The 19,902-nt window shown below is 42.3% G+C and overlaps 1 protein-coding gene across 1 annotated transcript in view; it reads left to right on the top strand.

The window, feature by feature from the left end:
- The window catches only part of CROCC2 (ciliary rootlet coiled-coil, rootletin family member 2), a 123,931-nt gene that overhangs the window by 52,445 nt on the left and 51,584 nt on the right, over positions 1-19,902 (top strand). Inside the window, exons 14-20 of the mRNA XM_061637717.1 lie at positions 791-973; positions 3,801-3,945; positions 6,657-6,803; positions 10,706-10,936; positions 13,637-13,830; positions 16,267-16,394; positions 17,692-17,861. Of these exons, the coding sequence (XP_061493701.1) occupies positions 791-973; positions 3,801-3,945; positions 6,657-6,803; positions 10,706-10,936; positions 13,637-13,830; positions 16,267-16,394; positions 17,692-17,861 (1,198 nt within the window). The remainder of the gene's footprint in view (positions 1-790; positions 974-3,800; positions 3,946-6,656; positions 6,804-10,705; positions 10,937-13,636; positions 13,831-16,266; positions 16,395-17,691; positions 17,862-19,902) is intronic.

Raw genomic sequence — 19,902 nt, 5'->3', positions numbered from 1 at the left:
GACTACAACTTCCATCAGCCCTGTGGCTGTGCTGCCTATGGCTAGTGGGAATTGTAGTCCAGAACATCTAGAGGCCACCAGGTTGGGGAAACAGCACTGTTATATGGGCAGTATAAAAATTGGATAGATGGATAGGTAAAAGTAATAGGTATAGGTAAAATGCCTTTATCTATCTATCTATCTATCTATCTATCTATCTATCTATCTATCTATCTATCTATCTATCTATCTATCTATCTATCTATCTATCTATCTATCTATCTATCTATCTATCTACAGATATATACATCTGCTGCAGATACCTTTTCAAGGGGTACATGTTGTCCTGTTAGAGCATATTTGTGTCTGGATTGGAGCATACAATATACCTTCCTTTCAGAAGAAGTTTTGAATTGGTAGCTTTTAGTTCCTTCCAACTCTTTTTATATGATCCTGTCCCACGTTGCTGAAAAAAAAAATTCTGCTCAAGGTCTTTGTGTCTTTGATACAGCTATTTGCTTTAAAAAAGCCCACCAGCAATTATTCTAATGAATAATAGAGCATTATAGCAGGCAGCTCAGAAACAAATCAGACAGATACTGTAGCCTTTAAATGGCGAGCAGCACAGTGGGGAGGAGAGCCTGGCTGGGAGTCCAGAGTCTGTGAGTTCAAATCCCCACTCGTGTCTCCTCAGTGCCAAGGGCCAGCTAAAGATCACCCGCACAGTGAGTGCCACCTGTGCAGTCGTGGTCAAGCTGCATAGTAGTCCCAAGGCCCCAGGTTGCTCATATTTTCTTTTTTCACTCCTCAGAGAGAAAGAAGCCTTGGAGATTGCAGTGGAAAGCCTGAATCAGCAGCTTGATTCCTCCCATCTGGAGGTGGAGCGGCTAAAGACTGTGAATGGAGAGCTGCAGAGACAGCGAAAACTCCTGGAGGAGCAGAAGGAGAATGTGATTAAGGAAAGCGAGAGAACAAGAAAGGAGCTCGAGTGGGGGTGAGGTGCTGTCCCTGTGTCCCTCCTTAGTACTTGGTGCACAAGGCAATCCTGCTCTCTACTCCATGCTGATATTCAAAGACGTATAATGAGACTTTACCAGATTCTTTCACTTGGGCAGTTTGATGGCCTTGGCTAAATGTTGGCTTTAGTTAATGTGAAGTATCAGCATGCAGTGATGGCAAGCCCGACTTACTGCAAAAGGCAGAGCTAGTTATTTATATTGTTCGTGGCTTGCTCTGTTTGCTACAGAAAGTGGGCATCTGCTGCAAATGAAAATCCAAAAAATCCTGCAGCCAGGAAAACTAGGTTCTGCCATTTTTTATAAGTATGCAGCAGCAGCAGTATTTTTAATCTGATCAATCATACTTGATTGTTATAGACAAATTCTGTTCAGCAGAAGCAGTGACAACATACTTAAAGATAGCGCTGCCAACCTGCTAGGTTAATTTGCAAAATGGGGCAGCAGTCAAGAGGAGTAGTGGGACACGCAGGACATTGAGCGGCAGTTGGTATGGTAGGGGAGCTGAAACTGAGGCAGCTCCTCCATTGGAAAGGGAAGCAAGCTGTGAAGAATGAAACTGCAATGGAAGCCTCAGGGTTCCTGCCAAATTGTCATGATAGTTCTGGTCCCCTCAAAGCTGGTCCACTAGTTCTGAAGCTGAATGGTGGGGAACTCAGGATGACAAAAGGAAGTACCTCTTTGCACCCTGCATAGTTAAACTATGGAATTTTCTGCGACAGATGGATGGCTTTAAAAGGAGATTATACACATTTGTGGAGGATAAGGCTATCAGTGACTACTAGTCATGATGGTTCTGTTCTACCTCCAGAATCAGAAGCAATGTGCCACTGAGAACCAGTTGCTAGGGAATAACAGTAACAGAAAGCTACTGTCCTTCTTATGGGTTTCCCGGAGGCATTTGATTAGCCACTAGGGAGAAACAAGTTGCTGGACTAGATAGGCAAGGGGGTGGCAATCTGTTTGGGCCTTTGCAAACCAGAGGAACTACTGTGGGCACCACACATACAGCAACCAAGCACACACAACAACCTGTTGTTCTATTGGCTACAGCAGAATGCTTCTTTCAAGCCTAATTTCAGGGAGGAGGGGGAAGAGGTGGAAACCGTGGTGGCAATCTCTGAGATAGGCCGTTGGTCTGATCCAGTGAGACTCTTCGTTAGTCCTTATTACTACAATGTTTTCAGTGTTATGGCTTCTTTTGCAGCCGGACCTCTGTTGCAATTTGAATGTTCACCTGTTAGCTATAGATCAAGGAAGCCCTCTGCTATAACAAAATTCATGGTCTGATAAAGAAATTAATTGTTAATATTGAATTTTCAGCTGTTTAATACTTTTAACAGGTGTGCATATAAAGATAACAGAGTTATGATTCTAATTTGTGTTAATAATATTTGGTATTCAGGTGGCACTGTAAGAGTTTTCAAAGTACCTCATGCTCATAATATTTATGAAACCTTGTAAGGTTGGTCGGTATTATTTATTACCCTCAAATTGCAGATAAAGGTGGAAGATAGTAGCTTTTGTTAGGCATGGGATAGGATGAGTCTTCCAGAGGAGGAGCTCTTGAAATGCAAACTTACCCCGTCAAATAGACTGGCCCCATTTTGAGTCACATCCAGCCCTCATTGAGCTGGGCTAACCCTATGGTACTTCCTGCCTGCCTCCCCCCCCCCCAAAAAAACCCTCCGTTCAGGGAAGGAAGGTAACAGATGGTGGGAGAGCTCTCTTCCAGACAGAGAAGGCCCTACCTGGGCTTCAAATGAAGCTATGTTTGGCTGCCGCATTTGACAAGGAGATCAATTAATTTTTGCAATGATCAAAAGGGTTCTCACATAGCACTGCCTTAGGCCATTTACTGAGTTCAAGACAGAAGTGACATTTGAATTGGGGGCTTCCTGGCTTACAGTTCAGTTTCTTAGATGCTCTCTAGTACAGTGGCTACCAGTCAAGAGTTGATTTACTTTGTGTTTTTATCCGCTCCAGTTTTGGAAGATGGCCTTAAACCCAGAACTTGGCCTTACATTATTGTTGTTGTTGTTGTTGTTGTTGTTTTGTTGTTGTTGTTGTTTTGTTGTTGTTGTTGTTAATAATAATAATAATAATAATAATAATAATAATAATAATAATAATAAACAAAAGAAGGGTGTGTTCATGAAAGATAGTTATAATGGAAGGAAACATTTGAACTCCAGCTACATTAATTGGAGTCCCATGGTGTATAGACATTGTTGGAATATATGAGGTTCAACTCCAACTTGTGAGTTGAGGCTGCATGGGGCGAAAGGCGTAGCTAGAGAGGAGACCTCTTGGTTGCTAGGCTATACCTATCTCTTTGATCTCCTGCTGTCTCTTCCTTCCTGCTAGACTGATACGCAAGGAATGTTGATCTCAGTTCCTTCTCCAGTTTTCTTTTTCTCGAGAGGGGAGCAGACATCTTTCCTTTGTCTCTCCCTCTCAACCAGTATGAGGGCTAGCACTGGGACCAGTGCCGGCTGCTCCAACATAGCTAGTTAGCTAGATATAGAACTCTTTCCTATCAAACATGTACTTCTAGAATAAAGTAGTTCTTTCTTATTTTAAAACTTAAAGGCTCTGTCTGACTAATTTGCAGGGAAGGTAGAATCTTAGCAAAGATTCAAACAGACACACATAAGCTCGCTCAAAACTCTCCGTTCTACTACGCAACTCTGCAGGGTCCTACAGGACATTGGGCCCAGCCTTCTATAGACATCATGTGTTAAACATAATCTGCCCTGGTTGGTTAAGATGCAAGGCATAGTTAGAACTGTTCTTTTTTCTTAGGCAAAGATCTGTGGAGCAACTTGAGGAGAGGATGTCGGCCCTGAAGAAAGAGTTGGTGACTGTCAAGGAGTCCTTGAACCAGGCCATGCTGGAGAAGGATGTGCTTGAGAGTGCCAAGGAAGGCTTGAGCGGAGCACTTTCCAAAGTAAGGATGGCTGGAACTTTCCTCCTGGCTGTTGCCCTAACGGGGGATATTTTTCTCCCCTTTCTATGTAGAACTATTTCTGCCGCTGTCTCCAACACCCCAGCATTCATTTTGCTTTTCTTGGAAAACAAAATACTGACTTTTATACAAAAGCACTTCATGTTAAAAAATTATATATAGCATCATAAAAACTATAAAGGTCTCTTACCTGCCGTAGTCTTGCTTGGCCAGATGGAAGAGAAAATTAAAGAAAACATGAGATAGAAAAAAGTATGGGATTGGCCAGAATCAAGGACAGGAAGAGGTAGAGGTTAAGCCCAAAGGTCATGTAGGAGCAAGACTGGACAAGTGGCAGGTATAAAGAGTTGGGTGGCAAAGGTACAAAGCAGCACTTCTATTGGGTAAGAAATAATGGGGATTGGACAAGAGCAAGAACGAGACTCCTGGGACCAACAATGTATTCTGGTTGCTATGAGATCCCACCAGAAAGTCACATATAGTTGGAGACCATAATTGTCAGCCAATCTATAGCACAGTCTATGCTACAGAGTTCCTGGAGTCAGTAATAGACTGGGAAAGGGCTGACAGAGTAAAACTTAATCCTGACAAGACAGAAGTAATCCTGGTCAATAGAGAAACTAACCCAGGAACAGAGATTCAACCGCTGCTGTATGGGTTAGCACTTCTCTTGAACAGGGCTGTAGTTTGGAGAGCTCGTGGACCCAGTTTTGACTCTGGTGCCCCGGTGACGACCATGGCCGGATGTACTTTTGCCCATCTTAGACTGGTGCATCAACAATGTCCATTGCTGGAGAAGGCAGACCTTTGTGCATGCCTTAGTTGCATCACATCTGGATGACTGCTATGGGCTGCCTTTGAAGAGTGTCCAGAAATTTCAGCTTGTTAAAATGCAGCAGCTATGTTGTTAACCAGAGATGGCTGTTGGCAGTATGTTACTCTACTGTTGAAACAGCAATGTAATCTGTTTCTGGGCACAATTCAAAGTACAGGTTATGACTTTTAGAGCCTTAAATCGTTTGGGATCAAGATATCTGGCCTACCTTCTCCGTTATGAGACTTCCTGAATATTAAGATCCCCAACAAAGGGCCGCCTGTGTATTGCAAATTGTCTGACTGGGACGAGAGCCTTTTCAGTGACCACATGCAAGCTTGTACTCCTCATGCAGGGGGGGTCAGCTGCACTCCTTTCTTGATGGCCCTCACCCGGAGTGTGAAGACCTTCCTTTTAGAAAAGCCTTCAGTTTTTAGTGGCTTAACCAAATCCTGATGACAGTTGACTGCTGCTCCATTTGTTTATGTCTCCCAGTCTCCTGCTGCTTGTTTTGCTTGGGCTGCAGTCCTAACCCCACTTATTTGGGGGTCGACCCCATTGATTACAATAGGATTTACCTCTGAGCAGACACAGTTAAAATTGCAGTGTTGTTGATTATAGTGTTTTATTGACTTTTTGATGTTTTGGAATTTTTATTGTTTTTGTGTACTTCTTCATTAGCCACCTTGAACTTTTCAAGAAATGTGTCTTAATAATAATAGTAACAACAATCATAATAAATTGTTGTTATTCATTAATTCACCTTATCAGCCGCCCAATAACAATAATTCTCTGGGCAACATGCAAATAATAATAATAATTTTTAAAAATTCTAGTACTAGAGAGGAAGAGACTAGTATTGGCAGATCAGGCTTCGGCCATAGATTCATAATGATTGGGCTCCAGGTTTTCAGAGTCCTATGAAAAAGCTCCTTGCCAAAAAAGTAAGGGGATTGGTTTATTGCACAGCCACACCAGTTAGAAAGCGTAGTGCCCTTTACCTCAGGTAATATTTGCTTTCCGTGTGAACTTCCATTAGTTCCTGGTTGGAAGAAGGAGAAAAGGGAATGAATATAAAAATCTTAACTATTGTATCTGATCGTTGAGCAACTGACTGTGAATCTCAGATTTAGCCAGAAGGCTAAAGCCTACTCAAAACTCTAGTAGAACCAAATTTCGTTCCTGACAGCTTGAGCCCCTTATGTTTAAAGAGGAAGGCAGAACTGTGGGTGAGGTGCCATGCATGCCATCACGCCATCAGGGCTTGATATTTCAAAACAGTAAGCTGTGTGCTAAGGTTAATCACTTTTCTTGGAAATAACACGCCCACCAAGGCTGTGGTCCAATAGGGTGTTAGGGCAGGCCCTGGATGAGTAACTATTTTGGTAAAACACTCCTGTGAAAACTCCCAGGCTGCTCACATTGGCTCTGCTGAAGTGAGTAGCAGATCTCTTTGCCACCCACATTTCCGCTAGAATGAACTTTCAGAAAAACTCTATTTTCCTTACAGAATATTGCCTGGTAATGTAATAAAATTGATCTTAAATATAAAAATAATGTTCACATTTCTACACATGAAGTCTCTTTCCTTTCTTGGTTTCAGTGAAATATAGGCTCTTTGGCATTAAACTGAGTGCAGAACAGACAAACAGGTCCTTTTCAAAATAATTTATAATAGTAGTTTAGTACTAGGCTTATTTTAACGAATGCCACTTCAGAGAACTAGTATGTACTGTTTTTTTAAAAAAAATATGAACTCAGTTATGCTTAAAGACTCTCCTCCCTAAAGTATAGCTTCTCCTCTGTGCTATACCGCAAAGGGGAAGGAGAACAAAGCAGCCAGGAGCAGGATACATTTATCTGTCAATTTCCCCCTCAGGTTGAAGCTACCAATGCTGAGTTTGAGCTCTCCATACACAAGATGAAATCGGAAGATGCTGAACTGAGAGACTCATTAGCCAAGATGGGCGCTCTGAATGAAGGGCTGGCTCATGACAAAGTGAGCCTCAACCGTATAATTCTACAGGTAACAAGGCATGAAGATAACCTGCTATGGCTAGACTATAGCAAAGAATGTAACTTGGTGCAGTCAAGCTGTTTGTGTGAGCTTGTAGGCACAGGTGGCCCTGCCGTTGCATAAGCTGAGGCAACTACCTGAAGCAGTGAATTGGGGTCAGCTTTAAATGTGGTGGAGGGAGCAGTATCAGATCTGATCCATGGAAGCAATCACCGTAAGGGTTATAACAGTGTGTTGCAGAGGAATTAGCAGAGCCCAGGCTCTTTAGGGCATTATAAGTTAAAATTATCGCTTCTAATTGTGTTTGGAAGGTAGTAGGAAGCTAGGGCTAACCCTGGAGTACTGACTCGGCATCATGAGCGAATGAGGGTGAAATTAAATGAGGCTGTAATTAAATCTCCCATCACTTTAACAACATTTTGTTAAAAGCAGCTGCCTATAAGGTGGGAGTTGGGGGAGTACAGAATTTGAATTGGGACCAAAGTGCTGGGGAAAGTGCTGATAGTGTCTCCTCCCTCCCCCCACAAAAAACAACTCACACACGTACGAGCCATTTTAGCTATGGAAATTTCTTCCTAAAGCTGCACTTTGCCCTGTAAGAGAAAGCCTATTGTGCCACCATTTATTTTATTTATTTAACAAAATGTATATTCTACTTGATTGTAACAGAAGCTCTCAGTGGTGTACAAGAAGGATTAATATTATCAATAAAAGTTAAAAACAAGGAATTAAAATATTTAAAAGACAAAATCATCAGTCTCTAAAAAAGAGATTAAAACTAATCAACATCTACATATCTGGATAGGCTTGTTTTAAGCAGGCACCAAAAAGAATACAGGTGCCTGCCTGATATTTATAGGCAGGGAGTTCCAAAGTATAGGTACTGCCACACTAAAAGAATGATTTCTCACAAGTGCAGAATGAGTATTATGTGGCACCTGGAACAGTGCCAGTTCTGCAGATTGAAGCGGTCAAGTGGGCACACGTGAGATAACACGATCCCACAAGTAAACTGGTCTCAAGCTGTTGAAGGCTTTATATACCAATAGTAACACCTTGAACTTGGCCCAGTAACAAATCAGCAACCAGTGCAGATCTCTGAGGTGTTATATGCTGATAGGGTCTCACTTCTGTCAGCAACCGTGCTGCAGCATTCTGCACTAACTGCAGTTTCTGAATCAAGTGCAAGAGCAGCCCCTCATAGAATGCATTGCAGTAATCCAATCCTGAAGGATTTTTTTCCTAATAGGGCAAATAGCAACTAAGGAACAGGGAGGTCATCAGGAAAACTGGGGCGGGGGGAGAGAGACCTAATCCTCTCTTCCCCTAGTGCCATGGTCCCAGTCCAACACACACACATCCCACTGCTTGTTTCAAAAATGTGAAGAGATTGAAGATCCAAATGTCTCTTTCTGTTGCTTCTTGTTTGCTCTTGTCAGAGACAAAACTGAAAATTAAATGTAGCTCTTCTAAGTCCCAGGCCAAGTTGAACTACGGTAGCCATATCCTGGTAGAGTGTGCCCTGAATGCTGGTTTGCTTGCCAGTCTCTCAGAGTCCATTGCTTAGAGCAAACAGAGCTCTCCTCAGTGGTTTTGCTGGCTGCCAAAACGCACACTTTCCTTCAGCCTCTTTAAACCCGTGGTGTGCCAGAAAGCTTTTGGCCTCATAAGCACCATCATCCCTGCAGGGCTTGTAACCGCCAAGAGCCTGTAACTTGCAGTGAGGCCTGAAATAAGGGGGGGGGGACTCGGAGGGCTCACATACTCCACAGTTTATGCCAAGAGCATTTATAACTTCCGGAAGACTTCAAGCATGGTATTATTACCTAATAGAAGCTTGTAAGCTGCCCTACAGAAGCACATGGGAAAATCCACACAAGCCCTGCTATCGTAGCCTGCACGACTGTGCTCTCAGTGAAGCACCTGCTCCATTTCAGGAGAAAGTACAACAAAACCTCTCCTTTGTGTGTCCACTGATTCATGCAAGGGAGCGGGGGAGAGGAAAGAAAGCAAAAGAAAAGCTAAGAAATATTCAGAGCCAAGAATTACACCAAAGCTTCTCCATCAGTGCAATTGTTAATCGGAAACTGAGCTGGCATAAGTGGATCTACTTTACTAGAAGGTTAAGAAATTATTTTGATTACAGTGTTGAAATGCCTCCATTGAAATATTTGAACAAAACCAGGCTCTTAATTTAAACAGAAGGAGACAGAATGAGAACTGATGGTAGGAATCAGTTCACAATTAAAACTGAATTTATCAGATGTGCAGTTTCTGAAACAACATGAGAACCAAAACACAGCTATCTTTTGAAATTCACACTTACCTGAATTTTGCAATGCAGTTCTCCAACTAAGCAATGTTTTAAAAAATGCATACATTAGGGGAAGGTGTGCATAAAAATTAATACATTAGTGAAAATAACATATAAAATGCATTGTAAGAGAAATTCCTTGCAAAACTGTACATTTGTCAAAACTGCATACAAAAAATGTGTTTAGTAGGAAAAATGCTTACTAAAATGCTGGAGAATTTCCATGAGGATTTAAAAAAAAAAATTCAGATTGCTGCAAAAATGTGGAGAACTGAATTTAAGATTAGAAAAATGAGAAACCGAGAGAACCGAAATTGACAGATCCTTCCATCCCTAGTATTAATTGTATTCACACAATTAATAGCATATTCAGGCTTCATTTGCATGTCACTAAACCATAATTAAACTAAACTATGGTTTAAAGGTGAATACACAGCATGCTGGTGCACACTGCTGAAATCGTAGGAGCTAAGTGATTGGCTTACTATTAAATCTGAACTTGGGCTCATGGTTTTTTTCCCTCAAACAAACCACAATAGGGATGTTGGAGAATTCTGATGAAAATGGAAAAAGAAGCAGAAATCAATGCAGTTTGCATGTTTGTCTGTGGTCAGGAATGGTAATCAGTCAAGCAAATACAATTGGTATTCATTCACATTGTTTTTTTAACTCTGCAAATGATACATAATTAATGTCTTTTTTAAACATTACTTTAACATTTCCTTATGCTGAAATGAGTGTAAGTTGCCTAAATAGTTATGTAGCTTATGTTAAATAGTAGACAGTGAGATGAATAACCTACTATTTGGTGGAACTGAATTGCAGCAGAACAGAAACAGTGCTGATCATGACAAATAAAGGCTGGAACAGAAACTGCTGCCTTCTTACTTCCCTAACTACAGCAGTAAGCCGAGAACAAATCTTGTTTACAATTCATGGTTTGTTTGGAGAGAAATAAACCACAAACTTGGATTTGGAGAGAAATAAACCACAAATTTGGGTTTGGATGTAATATTAAGCCAAATCACAGATTAGCTCCCGTCAATGCAGCAGCAAGAGGAGTGGCAGGAACAAAGCATCTGCAATTTCAGCAGTGTGTATGACTATGCGGCATGTTCCCCTTTTAAACCATAGTTTAGTTTAAAGTGGCATGCAAGCCAGGCCATAGTTTGGTCCTTAGAATCACTGGACTGGAGAAAAATATGGCAAAAAGCTGTTGCCTCTCTTTTTCATACATGAAGCATGAATCAGATTTTGCCTACATTGGTTTTTAACACAGATGCAAAACAAACAAACAGTCAAAACCCTGCATTGACCAGAATGTACATTTGAATGACAAATGCTTCTCTCCCATTTTCTGTTCTGTGCTAATAAATGCACATGCAAATAAAAAGTGAGGCTGGGGCTCAATGACAATTCAGGTCTCATGTGTCAAGGTGCTGGGTATGTCCTCGGTACCTTTCAGCCAAACTTCTGTGAACAGTCCCCTTTGGGTGACTTAACTCCAAGACCAATCTGCCTTTTGTTTTCCTATCGGACAATCTGCTCCAGCTCCTTCTAGTGCCTGTAAACCCCAGTCTTTCCTTTTGCTGTGCAGCTTGAAGAGGAGAAGAGCAGGCTTCTAAGTAGGAAAAGGGAGCTGGAACAAGAGCAAGCTGGTTGGCGAGAGCAGCTAGCACATGTGGAGCAGGAACTGAGGTGCATGAGGGCAGAGAAGCAAGGGCTGGAGCAGAGCTGCAAGGCCTTGGAAGAAAAGCAAGAGAGACTGGAAGGGGAAATGGCCTTGCTGCGCAGGGAGAGAATCCAGTTTCAGGACCAAATAATGCAGGTATGAAATGGGCATCCACAGAGGGCATAGCATAAGGTCTTTTATCACTGCAGGGTGTGGTAAAGATGTGACTAAAAGTTGGCTAGGATCAGTTTTGTCCTTCTGGTTTAGAACTCTGCTTCTAGCTGGAAACTGCTGGGTAGGTAATAAGCAGGACATGACAAACCACTAAAAATCTCACCCATTTTATTTATTTATTTAACAAAATTTATATACCACTTTATTGTAAACAGAACCTCTAAGCAGTTTACAAAAACTTAAACAAATATTAAAATGATTAACAAAAGACAGAGGTAAAAACAGGAAATATATTTTAAAAAGTAAACATCAACAATAGCCAAAAACAGATTAAAGCACATGTTTGTCTGGATAGGCTTGCCTGAACAAAAATGTTTTTAACAGGTGCTGAAAAGAGCAGTTGTGTGGGCGCTGGGCATGTATGGAGTAAGGGTATGCAGCCAAATGTGAGATTTGGTGTAAATTATGCAAATTACCAAAAACTTGGCCATATTTGTTGCTTTCTTAGTTGCAAAAATGATGGGAAAAGAGAGCACATCATTAAATGCTTTCCCTAAATGTTTGCTAATATCTTGGCGTGGCAAGTTTGATTTCTTGAAAACATGGAGGCAATAGGTAGATGAAGATAGGAAGACAATACTCACTCAGGTCCATGGGGAGCTCTCTGACAAGGATCTGTGTATGCTATTAGAAGAGCCATCAGAAGGCCAACTCAGATCCTGTCTGGCTTCTAAATCTTAGCAGGAACTGTTTAAAAAAAAAATTAAGTTCTGAGAGCTACAGACTGCCTTTCTCTTAATAATAAAAAAGAATCCAAAAGTGATTTTGGAGGACTCATTCTGGCAGTGGTATGTGGTTTTGAAATAAATAGAATTTAGTTCTTCAGATTTATGCTTAAATATACTACTACAGAGAACTGCCAGTGTGAAACAAGCATTGTTATGCGCAACAAGATGGATCCTATATGGTAATAGAGAAGCAATAGAGCACTTTCCCACAAATTGGCTGGTTGCAACTTTTGATAGTTTGGATGTCTGTTGCTCTGTGACAATAGCAACTTGTTCCAAACTACTTTTGGCCTTAGGAATACTGTTATAAAAAGATGTAAAATACTATACCTTACACTGAGTCAGACCACTTAGCATAAGGAAAACTGAGGTATAACATTATACATTGTTACTTTTCAATTTCCAATTTTGCTCTTACTATTGTAGCGATACTGGGTAGTATTCAATACTAGTTCTTCTCAGAGCAGCCTCGTTAAGACATGACGGGCATTATAGGCATGTCGGGCAGAACAATCCAAATGGTGGGAAGCCAGCGGAGGGAGGGAGGAAGGGCGGAGGAGGGGCTGGCAGAAAACTCTGCGGCATCCACTACCCACTCGGAAGCCACCATCCTGGGTGAGCACCAGCTCCATGAGGGGCTGTGCACATGAGCGGGAACAAAGAAGCTGGCTCCCACAAATCGGCCTCCAGGGAAGTAAGAGCTCCCTATAGACAGCCATTATCATTTTTTTTACTGCGCTGGCCTTTTGGCCAGCAGAGTTTCCAGGTGGATCTGGACCCAGGGGAGGGCTCCAAACGTGAGGAGGATCTTACATAAGTCCCCCCCCGGCCTCTGCCCCTGCCACACCCCTGGAACACCCTCTTTTCAGGGCTTCCACTGGCCCTATGTCCACCAGGCTGGCCATCCTTGGTGGACCCCCAGTAGTGCCAGCAGGCTGCTGTCAGCACTGCAGCTCAACTGCAGCGGAGGGCTGCTGCTGACAAAGGTGAGTTGGATTGCACCCTAACATTAGACTAATAAACCTAACTTATGGGTTTATTAATTTCAATGGGTCTCCTCTGAATAGGACTTGTTAAATACAACCCATAATCTGTGCTTGAATATTATTGTGTTACTCCGCTTTAATATTCACAAGGTTCCAGTGGAAAACTCCACTTATTGATTCTCATGGTTGCTAGTAGTACTCAATTGGCCCTAATACAAGAGGGCATCTTGCTGATACACTCAGTGAAGCTTTTGCAGCACAGTTGATCCAAACAAACATTGCGATCCCTGCCTTGGAGATCACTGAGTCAGAGGCATAGCTCTGCAAACTACTGCCCTCAAGAGGAATAGTTTATAGCAGGAATGAGAAACCTGTGGCCCTCCATATGTTGTTGGATGACAAGTCGTCATCAACCGTCCTTGACCATTGAGCAGAAGGAGCACAGCTCAATGGTACAGCTTCTGTACTGCATGCAGAACATCCCAGGTCCAATCCCCAGCATCTGCAGGCAGGGCTGGGAAAGAACACTGTCTGAAATCCTGGAGAGCTGTTGCCAGTCAATGTACACAGTACTCAGCTGGATGGATCAATGGTCTGGCTCAGTATAAGGAAGCTTCCTATATTCCACGCTGGCTGGGTCTGATGGAGTCCAACAACACCTGGAGGGCCACAGGTTCCTCACTTCTGGTTTATAGGGTTGTGCAGAGCTTGGAAAAGTTACTTTTTTTGAACTACAACTCCCATCAGCCCCAGCCAGCATGACCACTGGATTGGGCTGGTGGGAGTTGTAGTTCAAAAAAGTAACTTTTCCAAGCTCTGGAGTTGTGTAACTAGGGTCCTAATCAGGCTTTGCAGCTCCTGCTCCTACTATCATTCTCTCTCCATCACTTTCCTCTGCTTTGTGCTAGATGAATAGCCAGAAGCAAACTCTAAATGAGCAGCTGGCCCAGAGCCACCGAGAGATGGAGATGCAAGCAGACTCCTTGCTCCGCATTCTACAGGAAAAGGAAGAGATGACTAAGGAAAAGGGACAGCTAGCTGTGGAACTCACTGCACTGGAGAGGCATAGGAAGTTGTTGACAGAGGAGGCAGACACTCTCAGGTAATGCCCACCTCCTAGGAAGCAACTGATGGTCTCTCTGAAGTTTGGGTTGTGAATTAACTTATTAAAGGAGTGACATGAGGCAAAGGCATGTAACCTTAACCAGAGAACCTTAAGAAGGAGGAGGAGGAGGAGGAGGAGGGAAAAGGCTGGAGGAAATTACTACACTGTTATGTTTTTCTGCCCTAAATGATGTAGCTTTACCTTCGCTGGATACTCTCCTCTTTCTATTTGGAGCAGGCTATGTGTCTCCTAAGTCCATCTAGCCAGAGCTCTCAAAGGAGCTTGGGTCATGTTCCTTGCTGCAATACCACAGCCTCAGCTCAAGAGAAGGTCTGCTGAACATCCTGTTCTTATAGCAACTGAAATCAGTTACTCCTGCCTACTTGTGGCTCCTGCTGACCCTAGTTGCTTATAAAATGCTTTCATATCACATTCCAGCTCCTGTGTGAGCATCAGTTCACCTCTCTGCTGATGGTTTTCAATGCTGTGATCTCTCACTCTGTCTCTCTCTGCTGCCACTATTCTTTCCTTTCATCTGCTTCAGGGCTGGGGAACCTGTAGCTCTCCAGATGTTGTTGGACTCTAGCTCTCATCATCCCTGACCAATGGCCATGCTATTGGCAGCTCCAACAGCAGCTGGAGAGCCTCATGCTCCCCATCCCTGATGTACTTGCTACTACCTGGCTGGTTTCTTCTCTTCAGTTCTGGTCTGCCATACTCCATTGGAAAATGCTTGATTTGCACTTGGTATTTTTGTTGTTGCTTTTATTTTATTTATGCTGATGCACTAGTCATGTAAATAAGATGATAGGATTAGTTGTAGGGGAGGAGTCAGTTATGGTCAGAATATGAGAGAACCAAGTCCTGGGAATTGTGGTTCGAATTAAGTTTTATGCACAGATACAACTCTCTTTGAGACATAGTTCAAAAACTGCATGAGTAGATAGGGTTGCTTTTGTGACTCCTGGTGCCAGTGGCACAGTTTAAACTCCCACTGCTCCCAAAAGGATAGTAACCTGCAATGGAAGCCTATGCAAGTCTACTCAGACATAAATTCCATTGAATTCAATAGGGCTAACTCCCAGGTAAGTGGGTGTAGGATTGCAATGTTACAAACGTATCCCAAATCCTAATGCAGTGACGCCGAAACCTTTGCTAAAAAGACCTGCTGTTTGAGATTGCCTATTAGGGCACAAGTTGGAAATTAAAAAACATAATTGCCTTTTAACATCTTACGTGTCAACATTTTTAGCACCTTTGGGACAGATTCCTACAGCTCTTGCAAGGTAATAATTCCATCTTCTGAAGTCTCAATGAACCTTCCACTCTATCTATTTATTTATTTATTACATTTATATACCGCCCCATAGCTGAAGCTCTCTGGGCGGTTTACAGCAGTAAATTCCAGTTCTGCATGGACTAGAGCATGTATACTGACTGAAAAGAAAAACAAACCAGAAAAGATATAGTGAACACCAACATCACCTTTTGCATAAATACAGTAGACCCATTTGCACATCATGATAAACCATAGCTACTGGTTTACCGCAAATCCACAGACTGCTCCCTCTTTGCTCCTCCCCAGCACAAGTTGGAAGAACAAACCGGGTTCCCTGTCTCAGTGTTATATCTAAACCAGAGATTGTGGTTTGTTTCACTCAAATCCCACATAGGAAGCCAAGAACAAACCTCAGTTTCACATTGTAGTTTGGAGTAAAATAAGCCATGATCCTCAATTCAGATGTAACATTGTGGTTTGTGGCCCCCATGGCTCCTGAGGAGGATCAAAGCAGGAGCAATCGCCATGTTCATGATAAACCATTAATTATGATTTATGATAATGTGTGAATGCAGCCGGTATATGAGAAAGCGCACACATCATGTATTTTATTCATTACTTTTATATCCTACCTTTCTTCTAATAAGCTCAAAACTATGTACACAGTTCTCCCGTCCCCCCCATTTTAACTTCTCACATGGGTTAGGCTGAGAGAAAGTGATTGACCAGCTAATGAGTTTCATGGCTGAAGGAAAACTGAACCTGGATTTCCCCACACTTAATCCAAAACTCTAGTACACCATACTATAGTTCATGTATCTTACTTGTGGCCTTGTTCCTTGTTTGAGCCAAATACTTTTTTTTCTTTCTCCTTCTGGCCTGTCCGAACAACAACTTCTTGTGCTCTCAGTTCAGTACTTCTGTGCTAAACTAGAAATATGGGTTGGGGGGGAGCTAAGCGCAAACCTTCAAGCAGGTACCATTTTCTGTCAGTTCATTGCACATTATGGAGTTCATGTGGATGAGAGGAGCTGTGGTGGATGGTATCACTGGTTCCAACAAACTTTCTGGGCTGGTGGATAAGTAGATGTCTGCAAAATCAAAGTATTGACAGCTTGATTGATGGGCCTTGGTTATTTCCTGATGTGCTTTAGAATAGAGAAGGAATCCCTGGAAACCAGCCTTTTTGAGGCACAAGAACTGGCAGCACAGCTGGAAGCCCACAAGGAACAACTGGAAGGAGAGAATCAAGGCATCAACCTTGCCAGAAAGACTCTCCATGGTATAGTACACACAGTATTGAGTCTGAGGTTGTGAGCACACTAGTTGCCTACAGCAAAGCTTTTCCATTGGCCACACCTAGAGGGGGAACTGGTTGATCTGTTGATTAGTTGCCAGATCTCTTTGAAGCTAATTTAAAAAACAATGTACTCAAAGCTGATTCCACCAGGATTTATAGTAAAAAGGGGTGGGGTTATATTAGCGTTGTGTGCCTCCATTTTCAGAAAAGAGAGGTGGAGATGCACTGGAACTGGCAGAACAGTAAGTGTGTCTCTATCCTGAACAGGGCTGGTTCTAAAGGGCGGCCAGGTGGGGCACTGGCCCGAGGGCCCCTGGAGCTATGGGGGGCCCTCAGCTGCCCCTCCGCTCCCCTTCTATGATCCACGCCCCCCACCTACCTGTCCTGTCTTTTACCATTGCCCTTGATGAAGATGGCGGCCATGGTTTCCCTAAGGTACTGAAGCCCCTGCCACCATCTTAGTTGATGGCAGAGATGTGCACGCGTAGCACACTCGCGTGCCATCAACAAAGATGGCAGTGGAGGCATCATCCCCTTAGGGAAACCGTGACCGCCATCTTCGTTAAGGGCAATGGTAAAAGACAGGAGATAGGTATGTGGGGGGGCTGTGTACGTGCATGCGTGCATGCGCATGCACGCATGTGCACGTGCACACATGCTGGAGCCCAGGGCAAGCTGATGCCCAAGGGCCCCAGCATGCCTGGAGCCAGCCCTGCTCCTGAATCAAAATTTCAGTAACACTGCCTTTGTTGCATCTAATGATTGCATTTAATAGAAAGGGAATCTTCCATTTGAATACCTAGTTAAGTGGTTGGAACACCAAAGGTTAATTGAAAGTGTCAGATAGTATTTATTTTTTAAAACCTCTCACCTGTGATCTGGTTGTGCTGAGATTATACCTAATAACTGGTGATTGGTAGCATGCATTCAATACATGTAAAATAACTGCATCAAAATCAGCCAAGAAAAGGTGTCCAGATTTGTATGCTTCATCCTATCTTTTTGCAGTTCCCAATGGCTTACATGGTTAAAACCAATTATGCAAAACCAGACACAAAAAAACACATCAGAGCAAAAATACAATTTTGAAAAATGATATTTTGAAAAAAATAACGAGGTTGAGATTTTCTTTAAAAAAAACTTTTTGAAAAAATAATATTGAAATTGAAAGAGCTACTTCCTGAATTGTGCCTTGTGTTGTTGAAAGAATTTATTGACACATCCTATAGTGGAGAGCATTCAAGGATATGTCCTGAATGGCATTTATTTTCTTATATAGTGGAATTGGAAAAAGCTCAGCATGAACTTGAGCTTCAGGAAACCACATTGAGACGAGAGATAGAGATGTTGAAGCTCCAGTTAACTGAGGAGGAGCAAGAGTTCCAGCAGGTCATCAAGAACCAAAAGCTAGGTTTTGAAGAAGACCTTGGGCGCCTCAGAAAGGAGAAGGTCAGTACTGAAGACCCCTAATATTATGCGGAAAACAATCTTTAATCAATTGTCAGTGATGGTTTAAATGAGTGGCAGCTTGGTCCCAGAAAGGTGCTATTCACTATTTGTTTCATCACCATTAAAACCTAAGCAATAACAGGGCTTTAGGTAACTCTAGGCTCTTACTATTTTATGGAAGGGATTCAAGACTATACCAGAAATTTAGGTTTGCACAATTGAAGTGGATTAAAGTACTCTGACACCCTAGTGCACAATCCACTTTAAAAAAGAATGGGACTTTTTGCAGTTATGAAAATGAGGGGAAATGCACTGAAAAGTATTGTGAGATGAACAAATGATTGATAGAAAGATGGGAACCATATGTAAGCCACCTTGGGTTTCTATCATGAAAAGAAAGGTGGGGTATAAATGTAATAAATAAATAAATAAACACCCTGAAAGCAAATTGAGACAAATGCTCACTGTCTTGTAGCTACCCAGCAAACAAATCAGAAAAGACTCGCTCAGTAAAGACTGGCCATAGTCTAACCACCATGTAAACTTTGTGCAAGCAAATCAGGATGAATGCTCAATGAACAGGTCACCAGGAGCAGCTCTTTTAGAGCTTTCTGCTCTATTTGCATGTATCTCATCTGTTCTGAGATACTTGCTGTCCTTGTTTTGGCTAACTTACACTTAATCTCCAGTTTGCCAGATGGTTGAACTACAACCCCCATCATTCCTGACCACCAGCCAACAACATCTAAATGGCTTCAGGTTCCCCATCCTTATATTAATGGGTGCTATTCTTAGTATGACGAAAGTGAGACTATCCCAGGCTTTCTGAGAGGCAGCAACATCTGCTGTGATATTTTGCCATAGGGATAATGTTGAGGGTAACCTTTGTTTCCAGTGATATCAACAAAATGAAAGCAATAGAAAAGCATCACATTGTTTTGGTGCAAATCAGATGATTGCTCTTTGCCCACTCCATTATAGCAACTCCTAACATGTCCATGTTAATATGACGCTAGCCATATAGAGAAGCTAAAATGATGAAACTGAGGTTATCATACTTTGGACACATCATGAGAAGACCTGATTCACTAGAAAAGACAATAATGCTGGGAAAAACAGAAGGGAGTAGAAAAAGAGGAAGGCCAAACAAGAGATGGATTGATTCCATAAAGGAAGCCACAGACCTGAACTTACAAGATCTGAACATGGTGGTTCATGACAGATGCTCTTGGAGGTCACTGATTCATAGGGTCACCATAAGTCATAATCGACTTGGAGGCACATAACAACAACAAAGCCATATAGAGGAAACTGTGTAACTATGCTTTCTTCTCTCTGCTGTAAGTTGTTAATGGCCTCAAAACCACTTGAGATGATAGGAGCTCATTTCCAAGTACATATCCACATACAGTACATCGCATGATGTATATAGTCATAAGTTATGAAGAGCATTCATTGTGTAATAAATTATGACTATTCTATTATACATGTTGCTAATGTTAATGGTCTGCCTTCAAGTTGATTCCGACTTATGGTGACCCTATGAATAGGGTTTTCAGGGTAAGCAGTATTCAGAGGGGATTTACGATTGCCTTCCTCTGAGGCTGAGAGGCAGTGACTGGCCCAAGGTCACCCAGTGAGCTTCATGGCTATGTGGGGATGCGAACCCTGGTCTCCCAGGTCGTAGTCCAACACCTTAACCAGTACACCACACTGGGTCTCTCATACATATTAATGGGGACTAAATTTCTTTTTTTAGTAACAATAGTGAGCAGTAGTGTAGTGTAGTGGCTGTTACTTAAATGGGGAAACATGATTCACATTTCTGCTCAGCCGTGTCAATGTGTTAGTTGCTGTCTCTCAGTCTAATCTACCTTAAAAGGTTTTCGTGAGGATAAATTGAAGGAAGCCCCATGTACATTGCCCTGGGGAACTTGGAGAAAAGATGGAATAAAAGTGCATATTAATTAATGCATCTATAATACTTAGCATTTATATGGGGCACGTTGTGTACTTGTGTAAAGACAGCTGTGATTTCTAT

This window comes from Rhineura floridana, chromosome 7, assembly GCF_030035675.1.
Source record: "Rhineura floridana isolate rRhiFlo1 chromosome 7, rRhiFlo1.hap2, whole genome shotgun sequence".
Taxonomy (NCBI): Eukaryota; Metazoa; Chordata; class Lepidosauria; order Squamata; family Rhineuridae; genus Rhineura; species Rhineura floridana.
This window is presented reverse-complemented; position numbering and strand designations above follow the sequence as displayed.